This window comes from Hakea prostrata, chromosome 2, assembly GCF_041222555.1.
Source record: "Hakea prostrata isolate BN-2017 chromosome 2, UWA_Hpros_2, whole genome shotgun sequence".
Lineage (NCBI taxonomy): Eukaryota > Viridiplantae > Streptophyta > Magnoliopsida > Proteales > Proteaceae > Hakea > Hakea prostrata.
Window position 1 is genome coordinate 67,090,495 of NC_142601.1, and position 16,458 is coordinate 67,106,952.

At 38.4% G+C, this 16,458-nt stretch overlaps 2 protein-coding genes across 6 annotated transcripts; both read right to left on the reverse strand.

Annotated features, from left to right (window-relative positions):
- Positions 1 to 100: 100 nt before the first annotated feature.
- On the reverse strand, positions 101 to 6,449 carry LOC149025858 (6-phosphogluconate dehydrogenase family protein). The gene is made up of 10 exons (XM_089146068.1): positions 6,217 to 6,449; positions 5,995 to 6,083; positions 5,757 to 5,871; positions 5,347 to 5,497; positions 5,005 to 5,087; positions 4,314 to 4,409; positions 2,966 to 3,108; positions 2,254 to 2,338; positions 1,594 to 1,673; positions 101 to 870 (listed from the first exon to the last, which is right to left on the reverse strand). The coding sequence occupies exons 1-10, from the start codon at positions 6,340 to 6,342 to the stop codon at positions 783 to 785; spliced, it is 1,056 nt and encodes a 351-aa protein (XP_089002194.1). The 5' UTR covers positions 6,343 to 6,449; the 3' UTR covers positions 101 to 782.
- A 1,677-nt stretch (positions 6,450 to 8,126) lies between these two features.
- Positions 8,127 to 15,863, reverse strand: GHR1 (Leucine-rich receptor-like protein kinase family protein). Of its 5 annotated transcripts, none has more exons than XM_089146073.1 (4): positions 15,663 to 15,863; positions 13,735 to 14,881; positions 11,818 to 13,365; positions 8,127 to 9,978 (listed from the first exon to the last, which is right to left on the reverse strand). In XM_089146073.1, exons 2-4 carry the CDS (start codon positions 14,819 to 14,821, stop codon positions 9,398 to 9,400), a joined length of 3,216 nt encoding a protein of 1,071 aa, XP_089002199.1. In that variant the 5' UTR covers positions 14,822 to 14,881; positions 15,663 to 15,863; the 3' UTR covers positions 8,127 to 9,397. The 5 variants fall into 5 exon arrangements, with proteins under 5 accessions (XP_089002199.1, XP_089002197.1, XP_089002196.1 ...); XM_089146071.1 differs by having other exon boundaries at positions 15,394 to 15,863; XM_089146070.1 differs by having other exon boundaries at positions 15,351 to 15,863.
- Between the last annotated feature and the right edge of the window lie 595 nt (positions 15,864 to 16,458).

A 16,458-nucleotide genomic window follows, 5' to 3' on the forward strand; every position in this document is an offset into this window, starting at 1 on the left:
CCTTAACATTCAAAAAGCTCTTCTTAACTACACCTGCTGGGATACTCCCAAACAAAACACCCGCCGTATTTCCAACCACATAAAAGCAAAATCGTAACAAGTTCATAAGGTCAAATCTGTCCCCGTAGGTTTCAGAAATACAATTCGTCCATACTGACCATTTTGTAATTGCTCCAAGCCGAGTTCATCTCGACATCTTTGTGTTTCACATTTATTATCTCTGGGCAAGCTCGAGACAGTTTAACCCGTGGTTGTGACTTGTGAGGAGTTTTCTCCTTAATTTGAAATTGATTTATTACCAGTACCATTATTTCTAGGGACTAACACAGCATCCATGTTTCAACAAGAATGTTAAAACTGTTTAGTTGTGCAGCCATCGCTCAGGCACCTTGGTGGTGTCGGCGTGTCGCCTTAGAGCACGTTTGGTAATGACAACCGTTCTGGACCTTCTATCATTTTCGGAGCACAGAAAAACAACTAAAATGCATTTGACAAATCCAGTCAAACCCGAGTGTCCTATCATTCTTAGGAAACAACCCGGTCCAATTACAGTGATTTTTTTTTTTTGGGGGGGGGGGAGGGAGTGTAAAGTCCAATTACAGTGAGTTGAGGATGGGACAACCAGATGATCAAAGCTGTCTAATCCTTAGCTTCTCCAAGAGCTGTTGCTTCCAACTGACAAAGCTGAAGCATGTCATTGCTCAACAGCAGCAGAAAACGCAAGTCTTCGGATATGTTGGCATCTTTACAGAACCTACAGAATGATTGCTTTAACCATCAACTTAAATCTCGTCTTTGCCGGAGTAGAAGTGGCGGAAAGCACAAGAGAAGTCCTCAGATTCATGACCTTCCTTGCAAAGACCCATATATCTGCACCAGAAACTCAAAAAGGAAATTCAGTGTCTTCTGACAGTTGAGGTGTACAACTTTTTTTAATGAACTATGTACAAACATGAAGGGGGCTCATGTTAAAAAATTAAATGTCCCGAGGTCATAAAACCAATCACCCCAAACAGCTCCATCACCTAAATATCATTGGGTCAACTCCAAGAAAAGAAATATCAAAAAAGAGCATCAAAAAAAGGGGGGGGATTGGGAGCCTAATTTACCATAATCACCAATCATCATAGGCTCATAGCTACTACTATGATATCACAGTTGTTGATACCCCACATGCATTACATCTTGGAAAGTAGAAAGATTCACCATGTTGGATCAATGATGAATTAGGAAAGGAGGAATTAATCTTTTTTGAAGCTTTTGCTCTTAGTCTTATTTTTGAATTTTTATATGTTAAACTCAGAGAAAATTATAATCAGCAAAGTTAGCCTTGTAGTGTGGAAGGTGCTAGGGGAAAGGCAAGGTCTATACATCAATGCAGTGGGGTGAAATTTGAGAAGGTGAAGTTTAAGAAGAATATACATGTAAGAAAATTTTAGAAGGCAGCACACAGAAAACACAGGGGCTCACACTTTATTAACAGGAAGCAGTATGTGTATGCTAGCCAATTATGTTTCTTCGAAAAACATATCTATATTTATAGAACAGTGTTAATAGATCCAGATATCATTCATCTGAGAGAAGAAAGCTCACATTGCTTGTGCTTCAGATGTCATGGGGCACTTGAAACTGACTTCTTCAGCTGATGCTACAGCAAGATTTAGATCTTTTGCCTGCATCATATAGAAAAATCATCTTTCACATTCTTAATCAACTTAGAACCAAATGATGTATGAGGAAAAAAAATCAAAGAGTGTTTGTTCTACAATTTTGAGTTATATTCTCCTTAAAAGTAGGTGTTCAGTTATTATTTCACTGAGCAAAAGATTTTAACAGCAACAAACTAAGAAACAGGTAAAAATGAATGAAACAGACGAAAATTATGGACAAAGCAGATGTTGTCTGACAAGAACCAAAGTAGAATGATCCATGGAAATTTCAACACAGCAACTCTAGTTCAGAAGATAACATTTAAAGGATAACAGCTTACGATCAAGTTATAAAGGAGATTTAAATTTTTTTTTAAAAAAATTCTCCCTTCTGGAAATGAGGACTCACTTCAGTATTAGAAGTCCATGCACTTGCATTCAGAACCCAAATCCTTCAATCTAAATGCAACTAGATTACCACAGACATAGATCCAAGGAAGGTTAAGCTAAAAATGCCTAGAAATCAGAGATTCATGAAGTAGATCACTATTACTTAAAATTAGAATTTTGATAGCCATACAAGAAGCAATCTTGAGCAACCCACCATGAGCTTAGAGGAAAATCCACCATTATAATTTCTTGAAGCAGGTACCCCTTCCATCACTCCAGGAACTGGGTTGTAACTGTCACTACATTTTTAAGCATGTCAGAAGACCAATAATAATTTCAACGTAGCAGTCTTTTGATAGTACATCAACAAAGGCAATACTTGAAAAGTTATCCAGCGTCACAAAAATAATGACACATATAGTCCCAAGCACAAAAAGTAATCATTTTAGATTGTCCTGAATCAGGTGAAAATTACAAGAAGATTTCTAGGACATGTTAGAATCTTGTCCTCGCAAGGATCATCTATCCCAAAGAAAGTTGAACCTTTTTTTTTTTTTTTCGTTTTCCTTTTCCCTTTTTTTTTAGTGGGTTGGGTTGGGGTGGGAGGGGGGGGGGAACCCACTTATTTCTATTCTGTGTCACTACTAGCAAACTATTTGAAAGGTTTAATTAGGAAGCAATTTTAAGATATGGAATATTGTCCACAAGCTAAAACATCAGACTCACAAGAACTCAAAATTTTTAACTTCTTGTGCAAAGCTGTCAATTTTTGATTAAATTATAGAATCAACAGAAGATGGACTTCTGCAACTGTAGAAAACAGGAGCTTATAATTTAGGTGGTTAAAAAGAAGAGTAGTTACTAATTTTATGGTGCAGCTTAAAAAGCAGTGAGTAGAATCGACTTAAAAGGAAGAGTTTCACTACCTACTCCAGCACCGTGCACTTGATGAGTTGAATATCTTGGTTAATGTACTAGCTGTAATTCCCAGAGACTGACCAAGTGAAAGTGCTTCTGACACACCGAGCATGCTTACAGCCATAGCTAAATTATTACAGATCTTCGCTGCCTAATAAACAAAGTGTGCCAAAAGGCATCACAGTCAGTACCTCTGAGAGACAAAGTATCATCAGCCCTTTAGATAGATGACAATGGTTTCGTAACTTTCTTTCACATGTTGCCTGTTGGATTTTTGAAAGGGAAACAAACACCTTTGAAAGACAGCCAAAGTACCCCACATCATGGCCACATTTAAACCAAATATAGGACTCCAAGGAAAATTTCATATGCATTATGACTACTGTTCTTTCTTATTTTAGTTTTTGCCATTTTTTTTGCAGAATTTTTTTTGCCAGTTTCACATCCTTATTTATTAGAAATTTGCATTGCCATCATCCTGTTTGTCTGAATAGATGTCATATTGGTCAACGGTGTATACATTTTGGAGGAGCCATTTAGATGCCTTGAAAGATTTGATATATAAGCAATGTCAAATATTGTCCAATGTTCTTAAACTTTGATTCAGTACAAACTTTGGTTCCCAAACTGTAGAATTGATGTTCGGTAACTTTCAGGAAACCCGCAGAGAATTGAAAAAATTAATTGAAGAAATTTGGAAACCAAGGATTACAAAATGATTGAACAAACTGGAATAAAGTGGAATAGTCGTATAGCCTGAACAAAAATTTAGACCACTGAATGTGAGATCAGCGACAAGATACACAACTGTCATAGGCATCTGAAATGCAAATGAAAAAATGCACTTGAATGGATAGTCTATGGTATGGCCTCAGAGCAAACAACTGCAATGTACCTAAGTTTAAAATTAAAAAAGGAAAAAGAGAGACGAACCAATCATACCAAGACATTATCATGTAGAAAGCCTGGAGACAAATTACTCAATTAAACTAAGCCATATGCTAACAAAAAGGGATCGACAACTCAAATTCTGTTCCACCGAACTACTTTAAATAAAGCTAGTAAGAGTGTACCAGGATTCAGGACACCACCAGTCCTCAGCTATCCTAACAAACATTATTCCTCAACTGCAGAATATCAGGTCAAAATCAACATCTAAAATTACTATAAAGCTCCACAGAAGCACAAACCAAAGTGGGAGATTTGGATGGATTAGTATTCCCCTTACTATTAGAAAGTATAGAGATTAAAGCCAAACAAACAAAACAATAATAACAACACAAGTTTTACTAACAGTAATAGGACACCAGTAGTGATAATAGTAATTGATACAAGGAAGATTTTAAGGAAACTTACAGCACCATTTCCAGTCCCGCCACAGTAAATTGCGTTTTTCCCCATTGAGAGAAATAAGGGTTTTGCACGCAGATAAGCTTCCTGCATGCCACCAACCTGTATAGGAAATCATCTCTTGATCTTTAGTTCTACAGCGCCAAGAGGATTAGTTTTTTAACTTTTTATTCCAATCTCAAACACAAATTCGTTAAGCCATGGCATATCTTTATGTCATAAATCAATAAAAGAGTGCATATCCCCTCAGATACTAAACATCTGAAGATGGGCAGGGTTAACTCCAAGCTAGCATGATCATGGACGGTCTGCTGCAATTCCTTTGCACTTCTTAGAGGCTTAGATCATCATTAAGATGTGAAGCCTCCCATATGGTATCAGTTTTAAACTGACAACATATTTCCACAATTATAAATCTTCTGAAAATAATGGGGCCTGGATCGGGTTGAACACCCAGGCCTAACCTTGTATCAGAGCAACCTCCCCCACCCCCAATCCACAAAAAGAAAACAGCATTTCTGATGAATTCAACAATAAAAAGCAGGAAAGGTCGTGAAAATATCACTTCTAATACCGTAATGAAACATTGTGTATACAAGGAAGCTCTGTAGTAGATACTAGAAATGTCCATACAAAAAACTAGAATAAAAAATTCAAAAATTGTCTACTTGAATAAGATTTGGTGAAAAATTCTAACCATAAAAGTAAGAGTCCCAGCTTCTGCACCAAGAACACCTCCAGAAACAGGGGCATCCAACAAGGTAGGGGAACCTCCACAACCTATATAAAAACATCCTTAATTGATCTTAGGAGGTTCGATCAGTTTATAAATTTTTTTACCTACAAAATGCAACCCATGTTTTTATGAATGCATGCATCAATGGAAATATAAAATTATCTAACAATGAGATAGCACTGATACGGTCAGGTATTGATCATGATTAAAATCTGTAACAATAAACTAAAAATGAAAATTGATAATAAAAGAATAAAAAAAAAAGTAAGATGCCCCAAATTATAACTTTTCAATGGGTGAAACCTTTCTTTTCTTTTAGGGCACAACTAGAAACAGTCGCAGAAAGTCTTCTTGAAGTTTGAGGATCAATTGTAGATGAATCTACAAATAACCATGGTGTGAGGGGATTCCCTCCCTGAAGCAGACCATTTTTTCCAGTGAAAACATCCAGCACCTGCTCCCAAAAAAAAAGTGTTCATTCAGTGTCAGAGAAAATATTTTACCAACATCTATGACAAATGAAATCTCACAGCAATTGTCATAAAACTTTTGCATCCAAAACGTAAATATAATTGTGTTCAAATTAAGCAAAAAGCAAAATTTTCATTCCGAAAACAACAAAGTTTAATCAATGAAACATGGAGAAAAAGCAAAAGATGCAAAAACCAAGCATCAAAGAGAACGGGATCGCGGTAGAAAATAAGAGAACTTACATGAGAAGATGAAGGCAACATTGTGATCACAACATCGCTCGTTTCTGCAACCTCAAAAGGTGTTCTTTTGGTGAGAACTCCCTTATCTGAGAACTTCTCCATAGTACTAACGTTGCTGCAAAACAAGACCGGCTCCGTATAAATAGAAGCAAACATCCGTAAATTTTGAACGACTTTCAGTTCACTGTAGTCTAGACAAGCCAGAAAGCTGAGACCAAAAGAATCTAAATACAATTACATGTCATGCACGCAGACTTGGTATCCAGCGTTAACTAGATTATTCGCCATATGGAATCCCATATTGCCAAGTCCTATAAATCCAATCCTCTGCAGTGTATCAAACGAGTAAATTGAAGTTCCGAATTACAGCTAAATTAAATATAAACTAAGTTTATTAACTTCCAAATGTTCATACCACAAGACATGATTATGAACTTCTGAGGTTAAGATTAAAACTTGCCTCCAGCAGAGGAGAAACGTCGGACGAAGAGAATCTGCGAAGTAAAGATGATCGGAAGAAATAATGTTTGACCGTTGAGTTAAGATTCGACAGAGCTTGCAGGGATTTCGCTCTTGAAATCGCCATTGATGCTTCACACCAATTTACCCTGGCGAAGAAAATGCTTAAAATTTCTCTTGTTTTTTATGCAGAGCGAACAAAGGAAGTGTACTTCGTTCTTTCTTTTTTCTTGACCTTTGTCGTAGACTCGTAGGCCAAAACACGATTATTTTCCTATTAAACCCCTGGGGAGAGGGAAGCGATCTGGGGAAGTCCACAGGGATACGAAGGGTAATTCAGACATAGGTAGTCATGGACCACGCAGCTTTGCCGCCATGATCAGCTCGAGCTTTGCATAACCGATTCCGATCTTTAGGTACTAGGATTTTCAACCTTTACCAATTTTATTTTTTTTGGGTGTTTACTCAAATTTTTTTTTTTTTTTTTTTTTTGCCTACCTCGGTTTATAAACCAGTGGTGGGTGTTTACTCAATTTTTTTTTTTTTTTTGGCCTACCTCGGTTTATAAACCAGTGGTTCGACCCGCATCGCACACCTGATTGTGGTGGGTGAGTCTCCCAACCAGTGGTTCGACCCGCATCGCACACCTGATTGTGGTGGGTGAGTCTCCCAGTGAGGATTTTTTGCATCCACAAGGATTTGATACCGAACCACTTTGATCAAGCCTACCACTTGGACCATTTGGTTTACTCAATCTTTTGATAATTCTTTCTGCTACTTCTTTTTTTTTTTTTAACCTTAAAATTGTTTTCTTAATAATTTGTAATTAAATTTAGTAATCATTATTCATAATTTTTAATGTTTTAAATGTTAATAAATTTAACGTACAATTTTAGCCTATGCTTTATTTCAAATAATTTTAATAATTTATCTATAATTGAGTTAGCTATATTTTCTACTTCCTAATAATTTACCTATCTTTTTAATATAAGTCCCACATCTAAATATGATAAAATAATTCAAAACTAGACCCCATGGCAAGTATCACATGGGCTTGTGTTGTAAAAAATGTTAGTGCTCCTCTGACAAATAAATAATCTAAATTCTCATTATATAGTAGGGATGAGCACGTGTGAAATTTCTAAATTTATTAGTTAGAAATTTCAGCTTTGACACTTTTTTTTTGTTTTTTGTTAGGTATCTGAAGTTGATCTGGGTCAGTTTGCAAGCACCTTGATTACATCCTCAAGAGAATGCTTGTCATCCGTAAGGGTCGAACCTATGACCTCTCCACTGAGAAGTATGGATCTTACCACTCTACCAACCCAGTATTGACACCTTTGACACATTTTATTAACTTTCAAGGATAAACTCATCCTTATTACACAGTTTGAAGTTTGAGGGGAACAAGAGCCAGAGACCTCTATCTGACAGGAAGATGACCTCTACTCAATTCTTCCTCCCTCCCTTGCAGACTCTATCTTTCTATTTCCCTTTCACCTCCTAATACCGAGTATGTGGATCACTTCTCCGTTGTATTTTTCTGACACTTTTCTCACATTATGTGGGACCATGATTAAAACTAATAAAATAATTTAAATTTTATCCTAATGGGTCTCACGTGAATTCCACATAATATAAGCAAGGTTTAAAAGTATTGGTATCGAATATCATATCGGTTAGGCAATTTTAAGAGACAAATCGTGTCGTATCAAGTATTATATCGTTCTAGCTAATGTATTTTAAAATAGTTCAATAGAGAAACATATCGAGATGTATCGTATCGTTTGAGTTAAATATGGATACGGATCGACTAGTATCGTATGGTATTGTGGAATACTTTAAACCTTGAATATAAGTACTACAAAGGCACATGTGCTCTGCCGATGGAGTGATCGAACCTTGCCAGTGCCATCCAGCCAGGAAAACCCCCCATCCCTCAACCGTAAGCCAAGGTGTTTCTCTAACGTATAATATTATTTTTCGTCCTTGCAGCGTGCAATTTCCCCTTTTTTCGCTGCCATTTTCTGGACCTCTTCAGAGTCATACTATTGTCCAAAGTGTTCCTACAGCTCATGCTCTCAGCTTACTTAGTAATTATTATTTGTACCCCAACCCTGTGAGAGCGTACCATGACACACTGGACAATGAGAGTATTACCTGCCTGTGCTTTCACTTGCAGATTTTGCATACTTTGCTTGAGAGTTAAAGCCTTTGATTGTCTTAGCAGTCTGAGCTGAACAGACCAGTCAACTTGGGTTAAGTTCAAACCGAAACAGACATTTTGGCACTTCAAGTGTTGGATTCAGGTCTGGCAATAGAGCAAAATAAGGCAAGCCAGATCAACCAGGGAAGAGAGAAGGTTGGAACGCTCACACTGACTGCATCATTTGTAAATATAAGCAACAATTATAAGCTTCAACATCTGCAGAAACTGAGGACAGGAAGACCCAAAGTTCATCGGGAACAGGAGCAGCTTCTTGATATGGACGTGATATACTCAACAAAGCGTATCAAAATGTAGAGGCCACTAATTACTACCAAGTAAAATTGCTCAAACTAAAGCTCTTGTCAGTGTAAAGAATGCCCAATCTCATTCTTGAGCACATCCTTGTACTGGCATATCTTCCCTTGCTCAAGGATGATCAAATTCAATCTTCTTTTCTGTTGTAGCACCTCTGTATCTACCATCACTTGCACTGTCTTAATCTAATAGCAACAGCCATATCACATTGAGCATTACACAACGTAGAGCATACAGAGTTAGCGTGCAACAATTTGCCATCTTGTTGCGTTTACATGTTGCATTACAGGATGAAGAGTTAGATGTGCCCACAATCAAACAATCAAGCAGACTGGCTCATTTTAACCATAACTTCAGATGTCAATTGACCATACTCGCACTGTCAATGGAATATTCAATCTGTGTACCTGTTAGTCAAAGCTCAATATGAAATTGCCAATCAACTGGAACATATGGATCAACCGCAGCATAGCCCAGTTGCACAAAATGGTCAACCAGTGAGCTTGGGATACAACCTACACACAAGACCCTTTACATAAACTGCCAAAAAAGCTTAGCATTACCCATTAGGAAGAAAACAGGGAAAGAAAAAGGGTGGGAGAGAAGACAGACTAGGACAGACTGTCTAAGGCATGTAAGTCCTGTTGAATAATGGGGCTTATATAGAGGAGAGATCCTCGTACACAGACTTTATCCCCGGTCTCTCTGAAACAGGACGGATACATCTCAGAGCTATTTCTAACAACTCCTTCATTCCTTTTTCAACTGCTGGGAACCCCATTTCTGCACTCAAAATAGCATCAAAACAATCTGAACCATGTCCATCTGCAACCCTCAAACGAACCCAATCTATCAGATCAACCCCACCATCCTCACCAGAAACTACATCTCCAGCACACCTCCCTGTCAAAAGTTCCAACAATATTACCCCAAATGCATAGATGTCCGACTTGAAGGAAGGGGATGGCTTCTTTGCTGCAGCTAACTCTGGTGCACGGTATCCTAAAACTCCTGCATCGAGGATTTGTTCAATGGTGCCTGCCTGGGTCATGAGGCGGTGAAGGCAGTAATCTGCAACACGGGCATTAAGGTCAGACCCATCTAAGAGTATATTTGTTGCTTTCAGATTACCATGTGGGACTGCACGGTCAAAATGGAGGTAGTTAAGGCCACGTGCAACATCTACAGCTATTTTGAGCCGTTGGACCCATGAGAGTTGACCTTTCTTTCCTGGACGATCTGAAAAGTCAAATCATAGATGAAGACACGAATGAAAATTTTTACACAACAAGCAGAAATTCAGTACAAAACAGAAAGACTAACCATTTGGTTGGCATTATAATGAAGCAATTCTTTATCAAGTGTACTAGAGAGGCATCACTCAGCAATGGAGGACAAGAAAGAATGGTTACTTACATTACATTTTGTCTGGTCAAACACCAAGAAATCACAAAAAGAAACGGAAACAAATCAATGCAACAAAAAGATCTAACACGGTTCACAAACCAACACTGCTACATTCACGGGCGAAGAACTTCACTAGGTATGGAAGAAGATTACAACTAAGATCTCTCACCAATCGCCAAAACAGCGTAACAATGTTCTCACACAAACCCTGAGGCAAAAACCCCCGAATCTCAATAGACAGCACAAGGTACATATATATATAGAGTTTCAATCGGGTAAGAGAATCAACCCATCAGCCCAAGCCTTTTGCTCCATCACAAATCTCAGAAAGCGGGTCATTTGGGTCCACCAAAATATATCGGCACAGGTTATTCTTTAAAAGGTACAAGAATTCGGATCATAGATAACACATATATTATGTATATATATCAACTGTCAAAATCATAAGTAATAACATTTCCTACATTTTGTCAACAGATTATGTTAATTTGCAAAGGAGAACTATTAATAATCCATCACCACGGCTCACAAGTACTGTTGCATCAATGTTTAGACCACCATTAAAACAATGACAACATGTAGAGTCCAGGAAGGGCATTTGTCTAACAAGGCAAATTGACTGATTTAGAACTTTGAAATGTCTACTAGGAGCATCCTCCGGCAATCTGGAGGTCATTCCAGTGTTCGAAAAGTCCAGATACGCATATAGTATCATAACTGAATCATACTTTACAATCACCTTTTAACTTTTTCAAGACAAAATCGAAACCAAATTTACATGGCATTCATGCAGTTCTGCCATTCAAGATGACATTTCAGGCAAGCATTTAGTGAGACTTGGGCAGTGCAAAAACAAGGCCTAATCAGAATTAGATAAAACAGATATAAGGATAAAGACAACCAATGAGAAACAATACCTTGCTAAAGGTCAAAAGTGGCTTTTACTCTCTGATTTATCTTTAATGATTAAGTTTGAATTAACCACATGCCACCAAGAGAAATAGTGGGGGAAGAAAGAATATTAGATGAAACTAGGCATTGAATAGGTGCAAGGGCAGATGTCAAACAACAAGAAGCCTTGTCCCAACTAAATGGGGTCGGCTACATGGATTCTTGCCTTCCAATCAGCTCTGTTTAAGGCCATTCTGGATATAAGGAGAAATGTTCAATAACTAATGAGAAACGTTCCACTCAGATGCTCCTAAGCTTGCAATCAACCACCTTTTTCTATGACCATGGTGAAAAGACCATCTGAATTTAAATAAAGTCTGGTACCGTAGTTAAAAGGTTATTTCATCCATGATCTATGCATATCAGTACAAAGATAGATCATCAATGCGTTAACCAGCAGCACAACAGTAACTGAATGTAGAAGTTCACTTTCATTCAAACAACCAGAAGTGCGCAGGGAAAGTTAAATTGACAGACAATATCTAATGCACAACAGTAACTGAATGTAGAAGTTCACTTTCATTTAAACAACCAGAAGTGCGCAGGGAAAGGTAAATTGACAGACAATTTCTAATGGTTGTAATACTTGTGTGAGGAAAGTGTTATAGACCAGGGGGGGGGGGATGGGGGGAGGGGGAGAGAGAGAGAGAGAGAGAGAGAGAGAGAGAGAGAGAGAGAGAGAGAGAGAGAGAGAGAGAGAGAGAGAGAGAGAGAGATTACCGTAAAGAAAGCTTGCTAGGTTCCCAGGCGAGATATAATCTGAAAGAATGAGCTTTTCATGCTGAGTGGGTCCCCAATAATACCCTCGCAAACCAACAACATTGGGGTGCCTGATGTTAGCAAACTTCTTAGCCTCCTTCGCAAATTCCTTTCTCTGCTTTGCAACCCCTTCTCTCAACCACTTCACAGTCAAGAACATCCCATTATCCAGGGTTGCTCTATATGAAGTTCCATGGCTGCTTCTTCCCAACACCTCTGCTGGTGCCCTGGAGAGTTCCTCTGGAGTCAAGGTGACTGTATCATCAAGGAAATACAAATCACCTGCCAATTGATCAGGTGACCTCACATCCAGCCTTGCCAAGTTTTCTACAGCAAATGAATCACCAGAATCTGGTGACCATGATAGCTGACTGTTCTTTGATGGTGAGAAACCAGTAACCACAGCCATTTTCTCGTCTGGACTGATTACCTCAGATGAGGATCCCTTTCTTGATGCTACAAGATCTTCAGCGGAAACAACCAATGCACCAACACTGCTTCTTCCATTGGAACCAGCCGGAATTGATGGGCCTCTTCTAGAGATGTTTTTTCTTGTAGTTGGTTCCGGAGGAGGTCTCCTTGATATCCAAATGTAAGATATCAAGATAGCAACCAGAATCAGAATGACTATGGCAACCACACATGTTACTATCACTACAATTTTGATGGCTGTTTTCATTGGTTTTCTAGAGGGATTCCCAGATGCAGAATTGCTTGATCCAAGAGGTACATTTGGAAGTTGCAGTCTTTGATTCCCAGGATGGAATGAAGAATCTGGGAACTTCCGCAGGTTCTCTGGGACAATTCCAGTGAGATCATTGTGTGATGCATTGAAACTCTGAAGGGTGCTAGATAGGTTTTGTGGCAGAGTGCCCGTAAAACCGTTTTGTGATATATCTAACGAAGTTAGGGAACTCAGACCATGCATGGAAGAAGGCAGAGAACCAGAGAAATTATTTCCAGCAAGGTCAAGCACTTGAAGGCTAGTCAAGGACCCAAATTGGTCAGGGAAATAACCATCAAAGTGGTTGTGAGAAAGATCAAGAACTTGAAGACTATGTTCTGTAAGAGAAGGGGAGAACTTAATATTCCCACTAAGAAAGTTGTTTCCAAGATGAAGTTCTTGCAATGTGGGCAGCGTCAGCAGGTTAGTCAGAAGAGGACCTTTGAACTGGTTGAAACTCAGGTCAAGGACAGTAAGCTTAGGGTACTGTAACAGAACTCTTGGCAAAGAATTACCCAGAGAATTGTATGATAGGTTAAGGTAATTTAGCCTCAAAAATTGTGAAGTTACATCAGGGATAGACCCACTCAAGTGATTCTGGCCGAGATCAAGGAATTCAATGTCATTCCCCCATTTCACCATTCGAGATAAATTTCCTGTGAATTGGTTTTTTGATAAATCTAGTACAGTGCAGCTTCCAATCAGTAAGGGAAGTTCCCCAGTGATTCCATTTGAGGCAAGATTAAGTATGCGCAAGTTTGTTGCTGTGATCATACTAATGGGCCCTGAAACATTAATAACACATAACAAGCCAGACAGGATAAGAGAGTCTACAGAATTAACTACAATTTTGAGAAGTAATTTCAAGGAAACCTACCAAGATAAGCCAAAAGCATATATGAGTCTTTCCAAACCTCAAGGCATATCAGAAGACAACAACATCATATGCACGAGTATAAAAGTGGAAGTGCATGCAGGCATAATTTATTATATTTGTCTACAAAAAAAAAATGAGAATGCTGGGAAAAAAGATGGATAAACAAACTCTAGCACAAAACAAACAATTTATTCAACCACAAAGGACACCATTATCTCTTATGAAAAAGAACCCCAAACAACGGAAGGATAAAATGAAAAAATGGTTTTCAAAGTACCTGACAGATTGTTGCCACTCAAATCCAGTTCGGTCAGAACTAAAGAATCTCCTTTCAGAAGACCAGTAGGTACAAACCCTGTAAATCTGTTATTCGCAAGCCTGAGAACCTCGAGTTCATACACGAAATTAAATTCAGGTAACTCCCCAGAGAGCTGATTGTTACTGAGATCCAACACCTTCAAGCTTCCAAATATTGGAAGCTCACCACTATCAACTAGTGACCCAGTAAACTGATTGTTGCTCAGATCCAAATACTTTATACTCTCAGAAATAACAGGAAGAAACTTTTTCTGCTGTGAACTAGAACTGGTGAGGAGATTTCCACTAAAATCAACATAAACAACATTTGCTAGAAGAAAGAACTTCTCATCCAGATGGCCCTCAAACTTATTTCCGTGCAAATCAAGAACCTCAAGCTTTGGAATTTGCTCAAACCCGGTTGGAATAGTCTTCACAAACCCATTGTTTGAGATATTAAGATACACCAAATTGTTTAGCTTTGCCAAAGATGAGGGCAATGAACCAGAAAAAGAGTTGTGGCTTAAATCCAAAGACTGAAGAGAAGTTAGCCCGCTGATTGAATCTGGTATCATTCCAGAGAAGTTGTTTCCTGCTAAGGAGAGATTTCTTAAGCTCTGTAATTTGCCAATATCCGGGGATATAGTTGAGGAGAACAAATTGTTAGAGATATCCAGAAACTCGAGGCTTTTGAAGTCAGCTATATTACTGGGGAATCTACCCGCAATGGAATTGTTTGCCATGGAGAGTTTCACGAGCTCGGTAAGGTTTGCAAATACACTCAAGTCAGCATCTGCCGAGAGATTCAAATTGTCAAGAACAACTCCAGCGACACTGCCACCGTTGCAGACTATACCATTCCAGGAAGATGGGCAACCATTGAAGTCAATGGACTCCTCGTTCCAAGAACTTAGCATGAAACCAGTTGGATCAAGCTTAATTCCTTTCTTGAATTCAAGGAGAGCCAAGATGTCCTGTGAGGGAAGCTGGCCCATGGAGAATATGAAAAAGAGGGGTAGAGTCAAAAGTTGAAAGAGCTTCATCACTGGACAAAACAATGGCTTCATTCAGTACTCCAACGCTCAATGCAGGGCAAGAAACAAAAACAGAGGCCCAAACCTTCAGACCTAAAACAGTAGAAACCCAACTAAGTTTGAAACGATTGCAAAAATATACAGAGATAAACAGACTTGTGTTTCTATAGAAAAGTAAGAAAGAAGAAGCATTTATCACTTGACCACAAACCCACTCAAACGCTAGTATAGATTTGTACTTATTGATCCTACAACGACAAGGTCTAAGCAGATTGCCTTAAGTACCTGCGACTTTTCCAGCTCTTGGAGAGAGAATATTCACAGCATTAAAATAAATGCCACTCCACGAACCAACCGAAAGTCGCACAACATAAATACATTTTCAGAGATCTACCCATGGAAGCTCATGCATTCTCATGATTGAACAATTTACCGCCATTTTCCCATACAATGCCACTCTACAGAACTCTTACTTTCTCTCGCACAAATCTACAGACGAAACCTAGTGACCTTAACAACAACAACCCAACCCAAAAAAATATAAATAAAGACAAAAACTTACACTGACGCCATTTCTCACCACGGTTTCGAACTAAAACTCATACCTTACAGGTCAGAAGAGTGTGATATTTCCTTCTTTTTTTTTTAGGGAGTGGAGGAGAGTGTGTATCCTTCAGGCTTCAGAGCTTCAAAGGAAGATATTGAAGATGAAGAAAGGAATCCTGAAACTTCTCACTTCTCAGAATCACTGGCAGTAAATACAAGCGGGACCCAAGGCATCTCTAGCTATCGCAACACTAAAATAAAACTTAAGCTTCCAAAAACCCAAAGACCTTGACAAATACAGAGCTTAAGAAAACCTAACAGTTCTTACCAAATATGACAAAGAAATATTAAAGAGAACCGTTAAATCTTTTTCATTTCTACCGTTACAGACTTAGAGAAGGAAACAGGGGAAGAATGGTCCAAGCTTCTATCACAAAAACATGTCGAACCCTAAACGTTTCGTATTTAGAAAACCCTAATACTATATCTGTTCTTAGGATTCTTTGATTGTTCTGCATCTCGCATGGAAGAGCGGGAAATTCGGAAATATTTTTTTCAGTAATGAAGCTTTACCCGCCAAAAAAGACAACAAAAGCTCGTCGGACTTTCCTTGAGGACGCGAGCGCTTTATTAAATCCAGCCTATAAGTTAAAAGCGCTTTTTTCTGGTTCTTTTTAAGCTCTATATTAAATGCCACGTCGGATGAGTGGTACTTACAGGTTTTGCCAACGTTCGTATCGCTGGTGCGGTGGTTAGTTAGAGAATAAAGAGGTTTGGGTGGTGTGGGGACCACATTTTATTTTTTTACCAAAAGTATACCCTTTTGATTATCTCCATTTTCGGGTAAATTAGGAAATTTCTTGGGTAAAAAAGGGTAATGCAGGAATTTAAGGAAAAAAATAATGGTTTGTGTTTATGGGTAACTTAGGAATTGTATATAACATGGCATTGATTTACTTATCTTCTAGTCTCTCTGTTGAATTTTGACTCGACACAGCTAAGTAAATTGGAAACTATACCTCCAGGTGGGTATTATTACATATACGATACGGAGTTTTCAACTGTGACATTGGCATTAAAAAAAAGTTGGCGATTTGATCAACTAAGCAATCCTTCAATGGTCA